Raw genomic sequence first — 17,849 nt, forward strand, 5'->3', positions numbered from 1 at the left:
GTGATGGTACGATGTAACTCATCTGTAATTTGACAAACCCTTCAGTTGATTCTGAGGCATTCCAAGGTTTGGACACCAAACTCTTAACAGAGATTGGATAACTTTATTCTCGTCTTTCTGTATGTTTGAGATGAGGAATATTTCTGAAGGAAGTGCCATAGTTTATTCTTTGTTTCAGTCTTAGCACTAGGCACAATGTGTGAAAAAGAGTTGGTGATCAATAAAAATCAAAGCAAAACTTTGAGTGGAGCAAAGTAAGAGATGATGATGAAGGGAGAAATTAGCAGAGGGAACGATTTGAATATTCTCTTGGGTTTACCATATACATAAAGATTTCTTTTTGTTTAAGCATTGGCTCTCCAACTTCAATGTATATCAAATTTATCTGGAGGGTTTGTTAAGACTTGGATTGCTGGTCCTTACTTCAGAGTTTATCAGCAGTGTATCTGGAGTGATACCAAGAATTTGCATTTCTAACTATTTCCCAGATGATGCTACTGTTGCTCATCCAGGGACTATTCACTTTATTTTATTTTTAACCCATCTTTTCCATTTCCATTAGATTCTTCAAAATGGAACCCAGAAATCACACAGGTGTTCCAGAAATTCTTCTCCTGGGATTGACAGATGATCCAGAACTGCAGCCCTTCCTATTCTGCCTGTTCTTGTCTATGTACCTGGTCACTATCCTGGGAAATCTGCTCATCATCCTGGCCGCCATCTCTGACTCACACCTCCACACCCCCATGTACTTCTTCCTCTCCAACCTGTCCTTTACTGACATCTGTTTAAGCACAACCACGATCCCAAAGATGTTGGTGAACATCCAGGCACAGAATCAGAGCATCACGTATAGAGGCTGTCTCACCCAGGTTGGATTTGTCCTGGCTTTTGGTGGTTTTGAAAATTTTCTCCTTGCAGCAATGGCCTATGATCGCTATGTGGCCATTTGTCACCCCTTGAGGTACACCGTTATCATGAGCCCCCAACTCTGTGTTCTGCTGATTCTACTCTCACTGTTCTTTAGCGCTGTGGTTGCCTTGCTCCATAGTCTGATGGTGCTACGGTTATCCTTCTGCAAGGACTTGGAAATCCCTCACTTCTTCTGTGAACTTGCTCAGGTCATCAAACTTGCATGTTCTGATACCCTCATCAATAACATCCTGATATATTTTGTAGCTAGCCTGTTTGGTGGTATTCCTCTCTCCGGAATCATTTTCTCTTATACTCAAATCGTTTCCTCCGTTTTGAGAGTGCCATCAGCAGGGGGAAAGCTCAAAGCTTTTTCCACCTGTGGATCTCACTTATCAGTTGTTTCTTTGTTCTATGGAACAGTTGTTGGAGTGTACATTAGTTCTGTAGTTACTGACTCTCCCAAGAAGACTGCAGTAGCTTCAGTGATGTATGTTGTGGTTCCTCAAATGATGAACCCCTTTATCTATAGCCTGCAGAACAGAGACATGAAGGGAGCCTTGAGAAAACTCATCAATGGTATGCCTTCTTTGCTGTGATTGTGCCATATGTTTTGGACTTGGGTTTCTAGAAGGAGGCAAAGGGATAGGAATCCTGGATGAGCCATAATTCTTGATTCTTCCATCACCGAATTCTTCTAAGCTAGCCAGGCAACAGATTGCTCAAGCTAATTTTAACTTGGGGTTGAAACATACTTTGCTTTTTTTGATTAGTCTTATGATGTTTGACACATGATTTCAATTCTCTAAATTCAGCTTCTTTGCTTGGGTTTTATGCAGAAGCAGAGCCTGAGGCAAGGGTTCTAGTTATAATGGTTTTTTGGGTTTGGTTTCTTTTGTTCTGTTTTATTTTTTTGTTTTGTTTTGTTTTGGATCACTGTCAGAAAGAATACTGAAGAAAGTATATAGGACAGGGAAACTATTGAAGCAAGACTGTGGTCATATCTAGAGACTAGCTTCCACCTGATTTCAGTGTAGGGCCATGGCAATTGCACTTAGGAGTTATACCTATAATACAGTAGGGGAATTGACCTTTTATATACCTATTTAGTAATTAATTTGTTGACTATAAACTGTATGTTTGTGAGGAAATTCATCACCTACCATATTTCATTGTATTATCTATGAAAATTATGTGATTACATTATCTCAGTGGTTTGAGATGATTGTGAGATATTCAAACTTTATCAGTGATGAAATCTTCAGTTGCAATAAGAAAAAGAATCCCTAACTCTAATATTACCAACAATATAGAGAGCTATCTTTCATTACAGGCACTTAGAGGCAGGGAATGTACAGGAACAGGGTAGTAGAGATTCATTCAGTCCTCCATGGGTTCTATTGACCTAGGATTGGTTCTCCTCAGGGTCATGAGGTAGTGGCACCAGATGGAGATGTCATATTTGGGCATGATTCTCAGAGAAAGAATTTTGACTGTCCTTTCTTGAGTCAGATGATTATAGAATTTTCCACAGAGTCAACTAGAAGAGTCAACTAGAACCACAATGGCAACAGGTTGTATGGTGGTCCTCAAAAGAATTTGTCCATGTCTTAGTCCTCTAACATATTAACATTTTGTGATAAAAGAGTGAATTGTACTTATTTGGAGTCTTTGTATATTAGCTTATTCCCTTATTTTCTGGGTAGCCCTAAATAGAATCACATGTGTCCTTATAAGATAAACAGAAATGGAAATGACCCAGAAAAAAAGAGGAGGCAATGTAACCATGGTGACAGAAATTGGATTTATGCAGTCAGTATTTAATTTCCAGTATTTGGTCATTTTCTCCCAGCTTTACTGAGATATAATTATATATAACATTGTGTAAAATTAAGGTATACAATGTGCAGATTTTATACCATTGCATGGGTAAAACCTCCATCCTGGCACTTAATTACCATTTCTCTAGTGGTGAGAATATTTAAGATTCTACTCTCTTATCAATATTTAAGTATATAATATACTGCTATTAGCTATAATTATCATGATCTATACTAGATCCCCAGAATCTGCTAATTTTATAACTGAAGTTTTATATCCTTTGACCAACGCTCTATTTTCCCCACTTTCCAGCCCCTGGTGGCTGTTTCTGTGAGTTTAACTCTTTTAGATTTTCCACATATAACATTATACAGTATTTGTCTTTCTCTGTTTGACTCATTTTATTCAGCATAATGTCCTCAAGGTTCATCCAAGTTGTCACAAAAGACAGGATTTCCTACTTTTTCATGGCTGAATAATATTTTGCTGTATATATACTATGTTTTCTTTACCCATTCATCTGCTGACACTTAGGTTGTTTTCATAACTTGGCCATTGTGAATAATGCTGCAGTGAACATGCTAGAGCAGATATCACTACAAGATCCTGATCTTAATTCCTTTGGATCTATACCAAGAAGTGGAATTGCTGGATCATATAGTAGCTTTATTTTTAATTTTTTGAGGAACCTCCATACTGTTTTCCATTGTAGCTGTAGCAATTTGCATCCCACCAACAGTGCACAAGCATTCCCTTTTCTCCACACCTTTGCCAACATGTTATCTCTTCTCTTATTTTTTTAAAGAAATTACTTATTTTAAGTTCACCCATTTATTTTGAGAGAGAGAGACAGAGAAAGAGAGAGAGAGAGCACGCACATGTGCAAACAGAGGGGGGGGCAGAGTGAAAGGGAAAGAGAGAGAATCCCAAGCAGTCTTTGCACGTCAGTGGGGAACCCCAGGCATAGCTTGAACTCATGAACCATGAGATCCTGACCTGAGCTGAAATCAAGAGTCAGATGTTCAACCAACTGAGCCATGCAGGTGCCCCAAGGGATGACATTCAAATGCCACATTGTCTCATGTTGGTTTCAAATACTAGAGCAAGAACTCTATTGATTTAAAAATGAAGTTATATAGAAAAGTTAACATGTGATAAAAATAAATTGATAAGCGCATGAATATATTAAATTCATTAAATAATGGAAAGTTTGTAATTAAGTATTAACATGAAGCAGCATCTTTACCTATTAAATTATGGCTGAAATCACACTCATTTCATGGAGAATATGGATGAACCAGCATACTATTGCCTTCTCCATGACATTGTAATTTCCCATAACTCTATTTTTTAAAAAGTGTCATAATTTCAACCCATGATCCACTGATGTGAAAAAAATGTACACTGAAACCATCATGATGAAATTGAAAATGTTGTTTATGAAATTCTAAAGTCTTGTCTATATTGATCACAGTCAGAATTGTTTACAGATTATAGACTCAAATCTGCCATATGAAATATACAGAATGAAAATTAATGTTCAAGAAACATTCAATGACTCTTGGAAAAAATCATCACTGTTTGCATTTTTATGTAGCTTATCTGTATTTATAAATATATATTTTTATACCCACATATATAAACATATTTTCACACTTAGAGTTAGAATCTGGTTTCCTGATATCACTAATTAGATAGAGATGCCCTTGCTTATATCTAAAGACAGGAATCCAAGGGCGCCTGGGTGGCTCAGTTGGTTGAGCATCCGACTTCATCTCAGGTCATCATCTCATGGCTCCTGAGTTTGAGCCCAGCATCATGCTCTGTGCTGACAGCTCAGAGCTTGGATCCTACTTCAGATTCTGTCTCCATCTTTCTCTCTGCCCCTACACCGCTTGTGCTCTCTCTTTCATATAAAATAAACATAAAAAAATTTAAAGACAGGAATCCAATTAGAGAAGGATGGTGTGTCCACACATGCAAAGTATGTGAAATGGGGGTGAGCATGAACAGATGGAGAGAACTACATGGCGTGTGTGTGTGTGTGTGTGTGTGTGACCTCACGGGGTCAGGGATCAACTATCCTGAATTCTATTCTTCTACAGTTTTAGTCTTTAAGGATCTACACTGTCCTGGGATCCAAATAACAATAAAAGTGTTTATCTAATGAGGAGCTTTGGATATTGAACCCTCAGGGATGCAGAGACTGCAAATAGTCTGTCTATGACCACCTCACTCAACAGCCCTGCCCAGTCAGGAAACAACACGTGAGGCACCTCCCAGAAATGATCCCACTTGCCTAGAAATGTGGGGCTTCACTCGATCGCTCTGCCCTTATCAGAGCAGACCTTCTGTTTCCATCATTCAAATCCAGAGATGTCAAGTGTCATCCAGCAATGATGTCAGCCAGGTAACAGAGAGTCCCTTAGACAATGCTTTGGACATGAGGGAAGGTGTTTACTAGAGTTGTAACCCTGCATAGCCATCCGGAGAGTCCATGCCTAAGATGACCAGTACTAAATCCCCAATGGGACTCCTGCTTGAATATCATCATCTTGACATGTTATTTCGTACCTCCTCAACAATGCTAATGAGGCTCTTATTCTGCTAGTTTTCTATTCCGTCTATTTAATGGCAGGAACCATTTTGCTCATGAGCTTAAATCCTCCCCTTCACAAACATGATGACTATTATGAAATTCTCTGACACTTACTTGTATCCTTTGGTGGCGGAAGGGAGAGATATCAGCTTCATTTTAACTCCCGTACATTATACAGAAGAACCTTGGTGTTATATTTGTAGCCTGGCTGTGAAAACCTAGAAGAAAGAAGTGTAGACTCAGACAGAGCAGGCTATCTCCTTTATCTGTGCATTCCTTTTCATAAAAATACCACATATTTTAAATTACAAGAATGGCATAGATATTATAACAATACATTTAATATGCTACCATTAACACATTTCCAGAATTAACACGTTGGCATTCTACTATATCATCTCATGTCTATTTTTTTAATTAACAAAATAATGTAAATGCAGAAGGCATTCTTTTCTTGTACCCCTTATTTCCTCCTCACAGAGGAAACACCAGAGTAATGGTGTCCCCCAAGCATGCTTTCATGTTGTATGTGTGTATATGTATATGATATGTGTGTATATATTTATGGTATTTTATATGAATAATTTTATCTCTTGTTGGTTTTCATTTCTTATATTGATTCACAGATCCAATTTCTTGTAATATTTAATTTATTTTAATTGCTTTATGTCCATGCCAAATAAACATTGATATATTGATATTCTCCCCTTTCCCCTGTAATATGATCAAGATTCTCCAAGGGAGTTTCAGCACGTAAACCCATTCCTGAAATTTGCAATTATCACACTAAGGATGTCTTCTTACTTTTCTTTTTCCTCAACTTGCCCCAACCCATCCTAGGAGTGAAACATGCCAGATGCTGTTGTTTATGACAGAAAAAAAAATCACAATAGGAAATGTCACTATGAGGGTCTCATTAGCTAAACACTGCGCAGACTGATTTAAGCCTATTCATTTTTTTTCTTTCTTTTTTTTTTTATTTTAACGTTTATTTATTTTTGAGACAGAGAGAGACAGAGCATGAACAGGGGAGGGGCAGAGAGAGAGGGAGACACAGAATCTGAAACAGGCTCCGGGCTCTGAGCGGTCAGCACAGAGCCCGACAGGGAGCTCGAACTCACAGACCGTGAGATCATGACCTGAGCCGAAGTCGGACGCTTAACAGACTGAGCCACCCAGGCGCCCCAAGCCTATTCATTTTTTATCATCACAACTCCATAAAGTATTCTGATAGTTCCTAATATACACACAAGAATACCGAGATTCTAATACAGTTAAAACCTTTTCCCTATTCACAAAGCAAGTACTGGAGCCTGGATTCAGTTCAGAGTGTGTGGATCTAAGTATTATACCAAGTGATTGATCCTCTGATGGCCACTGTGTCCCACAAGAAAAGACAATCACTATTGCACAGGGACAAGCCTCTTAGGATGCCTGGTGCCAGTGTCATCTTATGAGTCTGTCTTCCAAAGACAAATTGCTATTATTTTTATATGTCTATGCATTTCATCCTTTCTCCCATTTAGCTTGGGCTTTTTGTTGTTGTTGTTGTTGTTGTTGTTGTTGTTTGTAATCATATGTCACCTACTGTATTAGCGGAAGAAGATCCCTAAAGATGAGACTGATTTTGTAATTTTATTCTTATATTTCTGATTGTTTGAAGGTGTGGAATAATTCTAAAGGAATAATGCCATGTCTTCTCTATTTCATTCTTGACTTGACACAATGTGTTAGACATTCATTGCTCATTAGAATTTTGGCTGATTAACTGAATGGAGGGAAGAAGATGAGGGAAAGAAGAAGGATGCAGGGAGAAATACACAGAGGGAAAGATTCAAATATCCATTTAGGTTCACAATATAGATAAACATTTTTCTAGAACAGCAGTTCTCAGACTTTATCATATGTCAGAATCATTGGAGACCTTGTTAAAGTAGACTGCTGATCACCCACCCTGGAGCTTTTCCTCAATAAGTCTGGAGTCCAAAAATTGCAATTTCCAACAAATTCCCAGGTACTGTTGCTGTTGGTCCAGTGGCCATACATTTTATTCTCTTGTCACCCAATATTTTATATCAACAACATGGAACCCAGAAACCAAACGGATGTATCAGAGTTTCTTCTTCTGGGATTGACCGAGGATCCAGAACTGCAGCCCATACTCTTCTGCCTATTCCTGCTCATGTACCTGGTCACCATCTTGGGAAACCTGGTCGTTATCCTGGCTGTCATCTCTGACTCCCACCTCCACACCCCCATGTACTTCTTCCTCTCCAACCTGTCTTTTACTGACATCTGTTTAAGCACAACCATGATCCCAAAGATGCTGGTGAACATCCAGGCACAGAATCGGCACATAAGTTACACAGGCTGCATCACCCAGATCTGCTTTGTCTTGGTTTTTCTTGGTTTTGAAAATTTTCTCCTTGCAGCAATGGCCTATGACCGCTATGTTGCCATTTGTCACCCACTGAGGTACACGGTCATCATGAACCCCTGCCTCTGTGGATTGTTAATTCTCCTCCCCTTGTATGTTAGCATCATGGATGCCCTCCTCCACAGTATGATGGTGTTGCAATTGTCCTTCTGCATTGACTTGGAAATCCCCCACTTTTTCTGTGAACTTGCACAGGTCATCAAGCTTGCATGTTCTGATTCCTTCATCAATACCCTCTTGGCTAATTTTATGGCTAGTACACTGAGTGGTATTTCTCTCTTTGGGATCATTTTCTCTTATACTAAAATTCTATCTTCACTTTTAAGAATGCCATCAGCTGGCAGAAATTATAAAGCCTTTTCCACCTGTGGGTCTCATCTCTTAGTTGTTTCCTTGTTCTATGGGACAGGATTAGGGGTGTACATTAGTTCTGCAGTTACTGACTCTTCCAGAAAGACTTCAGTAGCTTCAGTGATGTACACTGTGGTTCCTCAATTGATGAACCCCTTTATTTATAGCCTGCATAACAGGGATATGAAGGAAGCCTTGAGAAGAATCATCAGGTAGGATAACTTTTATTTAATGATTCTGTCATCATATTTGGGTCAGATTTTCAGAATGAGTCAAACAAAGTAAAAGGTATTCTGGTGTTTCATATCTATCACCAAGATCATCTAAAATGACCAGATAACATGATGGCCACATCAACTTGGGCTTCATATCTGATTTTGTGATGTTTGACAAGTGATTTCAAATGTCTAAAATCAGTTTTTTTGGGTCATGTTCCATAGAGGGAGAACCTGAATCCTGGGATCTTGTTATAGTGATTTTGGGGGACAGCATGTTCAGAATAAGGTGGGAGAAGATGGATAGGGCAGGCAAAAGGTATATGCAACGTCATGGTTACAGGTACAGACTAACTTCCACCTTATCCCACAGTTAAGACCGTGAGAATCTTCCCCCAGACAGGCATACACCATGAGGCAAGAAAGCTGGCCTTTCTTACTCCCACGCAGTAATCACTGAGAGTTGTCTCTATCAAACTCTATCTCTCTGGAGCAACATAAGAATCCACCAAACTCAGTTTTATCATCTGTAGCATCAGTGAAATCTGATTATCTCAGTGGTTTTAGGCAGTTGTGAGATATGTGAACTTGAAACTGAAAGTCTTTGGTTCTTATAATAAAAAGAACAATTTCTTTAATATTCTCAAACAAGAAAGTTAGCTATCTTTTTTCTTCTTTTAAAAAATTTTTTAATATTTATTTTTGAGAGAGAGACAGAGTATAATTGGGGGAGGAGTAGAGAGAGAGGGAGACACAGAATCCTAAGACAGCTCCAGTCTCTGAGCTATTAGTGCAGAGCCCGATGTGGGGCTCAAACTCACAAACTGTGTGATCATGGCCTGAGCCAAAGTCGGATGCTTAACTGACTGAGCCACCCAGGCACCCCTCTTCTTCTTTTTTTTTTTAAGTTTACCTGTTTATTTTGAGAGAGAGAGAGAGAGCATGAGCATGAGGGGAAGGGCAGAAAGAGAGGGAGAGAGAATCCCAAGCAGGCTCCACGCTGTCAGTACAGAGCCCCATTTGGGGCTTGATCTCACAAATAATGAGATTGTGACCTGAACCAAAATCAAGAGTCAGAGTATTAACCGAGTGAGCCACTCAGGTTCTCCAGGAGCTATTTTTCATACAGGGACTTCAGAGATAGGGAATGTACATGGATGGGAGAGTAGGAATTTATTTAGCTTTAGATGAAGTGGCTTCATTCAAGGACAGATGGTGGCAGCAGACACAGGTGTCATATTCAGTCATGATGCCCAGGGACAGAATACTGTCTTTCCCTGAGCTATTTGATAATTGGTCTTTCCATGGCATCATTCAGAAGATATCCCCTTAAGTCTCATCGCTGAGAAGAGAATCATATGCTCCTTCTTAATCTAATTACTGGTGTGGGAGAAATGATTAAAATCAAAGCCTTAGACTGACTTTCTGAGGTTAATTCTTGTTGAACAATCAACTGTCATAACTATTACAAGCACCTAATACAATGCCTGACATACTGGGGAACTCAACAGCATCTAACTGGTATCATAGTTTTTCATATCTTATCTATATACATAAGTTTAATAATCCTTTTGAACTCACATCTTTTTGCCACCTGTTTCTACATTTATATGTTTATCTTTACTGCAGCTTTTCTGGTCTGAGCAATATAATCATTAATTATTGAGTAGGTAGGATAATGGGTGTTCATCTTTTTTTCTGACACTCTATTTGCTTTGATTCCTACTCATTTATTTATTTTGTAAAAAGCCTTCTTATTTTGAGAGAGAGGGAGGGGAAGGGGCAGAGAGGGAGAGAGAGAATCCCAAGCAGGCTCTGCACTGTCAGTGTAGAACCCAACACGACGCTCCATCTCACGAACCTTGAGATCATAACCGGAGCAGAAATCAAGAGTCAGACGCTTAACCCACTGAGCCACCCAGGTGCCCCTCTTTGATGTATTAAGAATGTACCTTGGGGGCGCCTGGGTGGCGCAGTCGGTTAAGCGTCCGACTTCAGCCAGGTCACGATCTCGCGGTCCGTGAGTTCGAGCCCCGCGTCAGGCTCTGGGCTGATGGCTCGGAGCCTGGAGCCTGTTTCCCATTCTGTGTCTCCCTCTCTCTCTGCCCCTCCCCCGTTCATGCTCTGTCTCTCTCTGTCCCAAAAATAAATTTAAAAAAAACGTTGAAAAAAAAAATTTAAAAAAAGAATGTACCTTAAAAAAATAAAAGAATTATCTGTGCTTTAATTTATTTCTTTAGTTACCTCTCCATGCAGTATTTCTCACTCATCTCAGGAGGGGTCCACACAGACATATATGACTGAGTAAAATTGATGGAATGACTGAAGTCTTAAAGAGTTGGCTACTAAATTAGGGCTTTTATGCAAAACATTATCATGTGTTATTATGAAGAAAACAGTGTTTCTGCAGAGAAGACGTTGAGTGTAAAATAAGACAGGAGAAAAGAAGTTGGTAGCATTAGGGGCCATCACTTTTTCCACAAGTACAAAAATGTGGAGCCATCAGACAGAAGTATCTTTATGGATGTGTGTATTAGGGGAGAAGGACAGAGGTCTCCCAGGATAACCAAAAGAGTGCCATTCCTTGAGGAGGTATTGTGTCAGCACCCAGCTGGGGGACAGCTCCCTGCCTGCTGCCCTGGTGAGTCTTCTGATGCAGAACTCTCTCCATTGACACCCACAGAACACCTGCACAGATGGATGGCCTGAGGCACTTGTCCACACTGCAGATTTCTGATCTGCCTCTGAGAACTACTGACTTTGTATCACTGGAGAGACATCGAAAGGATGAGTTTGTAAACAAGTACTTTGTAAATTTCTGATACACTCCAAAGTCTGAGAAACATGACATAAATATTAAAAGAAAGTGGAAGAATATATTTGTATTTCAGAATATGAAAGACCTTACTTCAATTTTACTCGTTAAAACATCGTAGATGAAGTGGCATATAAAATACATCTATAGTTCTTAAATGGTAATATGATGAAAACATAATACCCATTACCAGGTTAAAGCATAGAATGTACTTAAAGAGGGGCGCCTGGGTGGCTCAGTTGGTTAAGCATCTGACTTTGGCTCAGGTCATGATCTCGCGGTCCATGAGTTCGAGCCCCGCGTTGGGCTCTGTGCTGACAGCTCAGAGCCTGGAGCCTGCCTCAGATTCTGTGTTTCCCTCTCTCTCTGACCCTCCCCCATTCATGCTCTGTCTCTCTCTGTCTCAAAAATAAATAAACGTTAAAAAAAATGTTTTTAAAAAGAAAAAGAATATACTCAAAGAGTTTCCAGGTCACAACACCTTTCCCATCCCAGAGGTAACCACTATTCTGAATTCTATATGCACCATTTCTTTAATGTTTTAGTCCATTGAATTCTATGAAATTGCCTGTATTTTGTCATGTTTCCTCTACACTCAGACATATTCATAGGATTCAACTGCGTCTTTCTATCACCCTGTATATATCCCTATACCATTTGTTAACTATATTCTACAAATAAATTTGCCTCTTTTTGAACTTATTAAAAGTTTAGTCTTTAAGTTTGAATTCTGTGTCTTATTTTTTGCATCATTTTGCCATTGGGTTTCAAACCTTTTGTGGGGTATAGCACTAATTTATTCACTTTCTATATCATATAATTTGACATTGTGAAGGATGATATCACAAAATAGTAGTCCATTCCTACATGGATAGAACATTTGGTAGCTTGTTTTCCACTATTATGAATACCACAGTTTGAATAATCTCATATGTATCTCCTGGCAAAAATGAGGGAAAGTTTTATACTAGGAACCAAGTTATTGGATATAAGGGCCTATTCTCCTTTGGGTGGTTCAAACAAGTTTTTCAAAGTGGTTGAGTCAATTTTAATTCTCATATGATGTTTCTTGAGATCCACATCACTTCCTAACACGACTCTAACAATCTAGTGGTTGTAAAACATTATCTCAATAATTTAGATTTCTCTTATTCTGAGAGAGAGTATCTTGTCACTTATTATGGGCCATTTATTTTTCCTCTTCTGTGAAATATCTATTTATGGTATTTCTATTGAGCTACCTATTTTTTCTTATTAGTTCATAGGAGTTTTTATTTAATTGAGATGGTAAATTGTTTTTAGTTACATACATTGAAAATTTGTTTCAAAAACTTTGTACTTTATTTTGTAAATAAGTTGCAATGTGTTTTGGATGAACATAAATGCTTAGTTTTACTACTGTTGAATTTGTCAATGTTTTCTTGAGTGGTTTGTTCTCAATAGTCTTGTTTCTATAACCCATACTTACCTCAAAATAAAGGATTTATAGCTTTGGCTTGTACATTTGAGGCATGAACCCACCTGGAGTTTGACCTTGACTATGATGTGATATCGGTAGCTAAATTCATTTTATGTCCCTGTACCTTTTAATTAGTTCATTCATTCACTGTAATCCCACTTCTTCAATAAAAAAAGTTGCCCGTTCATATCTGGGCTCTTGCTTCTGATCACTTGTCTCTGTCAATGTCTTAATAATTGTCTCATAACATGGGGTGCCTGAGTGGCTGAGTCGGTTAATGTCCGACTCTTGATCTCAGCTCAGGTCTTGATCTAGGTTGTGAGTTCCAGCCTCACTTTGGGCTTTGTGTTGGGCATGAAGTCTACTTTAAAAAAAAAATTGTATCCTACAGCTAAAATAAAATTTCTTGTCCCCAACAAGTAAACAGTCCTCAAATCTTATGATTACATCCTCAGAGCCATATGGCATCACAGATTGACTGCTACTCTGATAATTTGTAATTTAGTGCAACAATATGGATAGCCAAGAACCATAATTTTAACCCATGGTCCTTGATGTGAAAAAAAAAGTGTATTTAAGCCATTAATATTGAATTGGGAAAAGTTGGTAATGAAATTTTATAAAGAGAACAAATGTCTGTTACACTTGAGTACATAGACTATATCAGCAACTGCTAAATATAATATGCACAGGTGAAATCAGCACTCAATGAGCCATACATAACATTAGCCCTTAGTGTTTGCATTTTTAAGGCATATTTCCTACATTATCACATGTATTAATCCAGGTAATATTTATCTATCCATGGAAGGAAATTATATGTTTTTAGCTCAAATGTAGTATGTGTAGGTCTTCTTGAGATTGTTATTAAAACAGGGTTGAATTGGGGCACCTGGGTGGCGCAGTCGGTTAAGCGTCCGACTTCAGCCAGGTCACGATCTCGCGGTCCGTGAGTTCGAGCCCCGCGTCAGGCTCTGGGCTGATGGCTCAGAGCCTGGAGCCTGTTTCCGATTCTGTGTCTCCCTCTCTCTCTGCCCCTCCCCCGTTCATGCTATGTCTCTCTCTGTCCCAAAAATAAACAGAAAACGTTGAAAAAAAAAAATAAATAAATAATAAAACAGGGTTGAATTTAAATATACCTTTAGGGGTTCCTGGGTGGCTCAGTCAGTTAAGCATCTGATCTTTGTTTCAGTTCAGGTCATGATCTCACGGTTTGTGAGACGGAGCCCTGTGTCAGGCTGTCCCCAGTATAGAGCCTGCTTGGGATTCTCTCTCCCTCTCTTTCTGCCCCTCCCCCACCTTTCAAAGTAAATAAATAAACATGAAAAAAACAAATAAACAGACCTCTAAAAAAGACTAGAATCTAATAACAGAAGAAAGATGTGTTTGGGTGTGTAGGTGACTTGAAATGGATGTGAGCCAAGAACTGTGGAGGAAGAAGATAAGCATATGTTTGACCACTCAGAGTGAGAGCATCAGACGAAACAGAGTTCATCTCTGAGCCACAAGCCTCCAGGATTTGTGCTGCCCTGTGATCACATGAGAGTAAAAGAGTTCGACTAATGAGGAGCTTTGGATATTGAACCCCCAAAGGACAAAGAGACTGCAAATAGTCTACCTGTGACCACCCCACTCAACAGCCGCACCCACCTGGGGCTAGTCTCAGGGTCCATTATTTCTGCAGGGGAGTCCAGTGCTTCACTATCTTTCTGTGCTCAATGAGAACAGGGCTTTCGTGTTTCTTCTTCACACCCAAGGAAGAACTGAATGTTATTCCTTACTGTTGACACCCAGGTAATCTCAAGTCCCGTACTTTATGTTTTACAATAAGGACAGTTCTTTGTTTACAGGTCCATTTGGCGATTTTGAGATGAGAACACGCAGAAGATGAGAATTGGGCCACCTCTGAGGTGCCTCCCTAATGGTCCATCAATCTTCTCCTCCACCTGTTTGATTTCACCTTTGCACCAATGCTTGACCATCTCTCATCCTGCTAATCACCGACTCCGATCCTAAATTCCTGGTACTTTTTCCCTTCTCAAGAGCAATCTACTTTTGCTCAATTTTGAATACAATTCTAGAATTCTCTAACATTTTTAAAAATTTCTTCGGCATAGTACAGAGATGTATGGCCAGCCTCTCCTTTCCTTTCCTCTCCTGGCTCATGATACTCCTTTCTAGAGGAGATCTTTGGTTTTGACACTGTTTCCTGGTTGTAAGTATTCTGAGAAAGAGGAGGTAGAGAATGAGGCAGATCCCAAAACTACACCACAGCCTACCTGTTTCTTTTTAGTAATCTATGAAATATTTAAAAGACAAAAGAGCATAGAATAATAAAACAAATAAGCATGTACCCATGCTTCAAGATTTAGTAAGACTTGATTATTTTGCCACCAGAGTTCTTTTAAGTTTTTATTTAAATTCCAGTTAGTTAACATACAGTGTAATATTTGTTTCAGGTGTACAATTCAGTGATTCAACACTTTCATACCACACCTGGTGCTCATCACAAGGACACTCCTTTATCCCCACCCCCTATTTCACTCACCACCACCCCCACCTCCCCTCTTGTAACCATCAGTTTGTTCACCATCAGTTTGTTCACCATAGTTAAGAGTCTGTTTCTTATTCTCTCTCTCTTTTTCTCTTATTTTTTTTCCTTTGCCCATTTGTTTTGTTTCTTAAATTCCACATGAATAAAATCATATGGCATTTGTCTTTTTCTAACTGACTTATTGCACTTAGCATAATACACTCTAGCTCCATCCATGTTGTTGCAAGTGGCAAACTTCATTCTTTTTTTATGTCTGAGTAAAATATTCCATTGTATGCATATACACCACCTCTTTTTTCTCCATTCATCAATTGATGGATATTTGAGCTGCTTCCATATTTTGGCTATTGTAGATAATGCTGCTATAAACAAAGGGAGTGTGTGTTCCTTTGAATTAGTGTTACTGTATTCTTTGGGTAAATACCCAGTAGCTCCATTGCTGTATCATACGGTAGTTCTATTTTAACTTTTTGAGGAACATCCATATTATTTTTCACACAGAGTTCTTTTCTTGAATAACAAAATAACATGGAACAAACTATTGTTTATTAGAGGGACACGGCGGGGGGTTGGGGGCACTGTGTGAAATAGGTGAGGGAGATTAAGAGTACATTTATTGTGATGAGCACGGAGTAATGTGTAGAATTGTTGAATCACTAAATTGTACACCTGAAACTAATACAACACTGTATGTTAACTATACTGGAATAAAAAAAAAAAAACCTTTAAAAGGTAACAAAATAACATAAATAAAGACAGCATACCCTTTCTGTTCCCCTCCATTCCCAGAGGCAACCACAGTCTTGAATTTGGTTGGTCTCCACATGTTATTTAAATTGTTTACACATTGTGTGTGGGGGGGGGGGAGGGATGTATAAAAGGCAACAATAAAATGCTTCTCAGCTGGAAAAAAGTTAAATTGTGATGTAATAAGACATTAGAATAAAGTAAGATAGTTAAAGTTAATAAACCAGAGAAAAAAGTACCAAGACCTTAAATGTATTATTTTTAAAAGCAAACTGTAGTGGTGCCAGGGTGGCTCAGTCGGTTGAGCATCTGACTCTCGGTTTTGGCTGAGGTTGTGATTTCAGGGTCATGGAACTGAGCCCTGCATCAGTCTCTGTGCTGAGCAGGGAGACTTCTTGGGGGTTCTTTCTCTCTCTCTCTCTCTCCCTCTCCCTCTCTGCCTCTCTCTCCCACTCGTGCACATGTTGCTCTCTCACTCTAAAATAAAGTTTTAAAAACTTCCTAAAAAATAAACAAAAATCAAACGCAATATGTCAGGTTTAAAATGCAAAACAAAAGCTTATGTATTTTTATTCAAATATTAAAACCACAAGGGAATAATGAATTCTAAATTCAATATGGTGATTCCCTTGGGCAAGAAAAAGTTATTGAGGACATGGGAAAATAAATATGTATTAATTTAATTCTTTAAAATATTTACTAAAATATGGCAATACATTTTAATTTAGTGGTCCTTAGTGGTAGATACCCAGGACTTTGTTTTCTCTATACTTTTTGTATACTTGAAATGTTTTATAATAAGAAATTAAAGTTTTAAGATCAGTGTTATTTAAAACACTTAAATTGTATCATGATATAGGTCTTGTTAGGCGAATTACTTTCTCTTTGGAGTTTTTATTATTTGTGTTGATACATCTGGGTCTAATGTATTCATTTTATTTGCTATACATTTTATCATGTCTATGAGAAATGAGCATTAACCATTGATGTCCATTCAGATTGTTCACCTCTGTTTCCCTATGTAAGCAATTATTCTGCAAAGAGATTCAACACATCCATTTTTCCCTGAATTTTATGGTTGCCATGCTAAAGATATCCTTTGTTTCTCCTCTCTTCCTACACTTTGTCCCACCTATCACTTCCCTTTTGTAATGAATCACGCCAGGTGGTACACTTGTGTCTGTGACAGAACCAAATCACAATAGGAAGTATTAAAAGTGTCTCATATATCAAACACTGTGCTTGGTGATTTGGTCTACTCATTACTAATTCTTGCAACATTCCCATAAGGTTTTACAGTGTCTCACATTATCCAAATGAGACCAAGTCTTCTCACACAGTTGAAAAAACAAAATGCCCTTCTTTACAAAGCAAGTACTGGAGACAGAATTAAACTTAGATGTGTCCGAATTGAAATACTGATGGATGCTCTCGGTTGCTTGTTTTTATGACTCCATGCTAAGGGCTCATATTTTCTCATTGGTGAAACAGAGATTACCTAGGGCCATTCAGTTCTAAACATTAGTATGTTAATGGACTGTTCACAGAAGAAAACTTTTTAGACTTTTTCTAAAACTTTGGTTCATAAGAGTATCTAGCAGGTCCATTGATGCACCCAGGACATAGCCAATTATGTCTTGTCTGTTTGAGGTAATCCAATAACATTATTCTCAGGAGCTCACTGTAATACAGGAAATAGGAGTGTCATTGAGTTCTTCCTGATACATAAACTAAGGATTCCTTTGGAAACGACTGGCCAATGCTGCCTGACCCAGACCTTGATGGGGCCTAAAAGACATAGAAAGAGGATGATCTAAATTTCTATCATTGATTTTCAACATTTCTTTCCTTAAAATTATCTGTTTTACAATAGAGACAGAGTTGTCGTTTGTCAAAAAGCAACAGAAAATCAATTAAACTGCTGAGTAGGAAGGGATTG

The 17,849-nt window shown here is 38.5% G+C and overlaps 2 protein-coding genes across 2 annotated transcripts; both read left to right on the forward strand.

The window, feature by feature from the left end:
• Positions 1 to 572: 572 nt before the first annotated feature.
• LOC102955263 (olfactory receptor 7G2-like) lies at positions 573 to 1,511 on the forward strand. Its single transcript, XM_015541336.2, has one exon. It carries the CDS (start codon positions 573 to 575, stop codon positions 1,509 to 1,511), a length of 939 nt encoding a protein of 312 aa, XP_015396822.1.
• Positions 1,512 to 7,387: 5,876 nt separating this feature from the next.
• On the forward strand, positions 7,388 to 8,336 carry LOC102954962 (olfactory receptor 7G2-like). Its single transcript, XM_007090713.2, has one exon. It carries the CDS (start codon positions 7,416 to 7,418, stop codon positions 8,334 to 8,336), a length of 921 nt encoding a protein of 306 aa, XP_007090775.1. The 5' UTR covers positions 7,388 to 7,415.
• The last annotated feature ends 9,513 nt before the right edge of the window (positions 8,337 to 17,849 follow it).

This window comes from Panthera tigris, chromosome A2, assembly GCF_018350195.1.
Source record: "Panthera tigris isolate Pti1 chromosome A2, P.tigris_Pti1_mat1.1, whole genome shotgun sequence".
Taxonomy (NCBI): domain Eukaryota; kingdom Metazoa; phylum Chordata; class Mammalia; order Carnivora; family Felidae; genus Panthera; species Panthera tigris.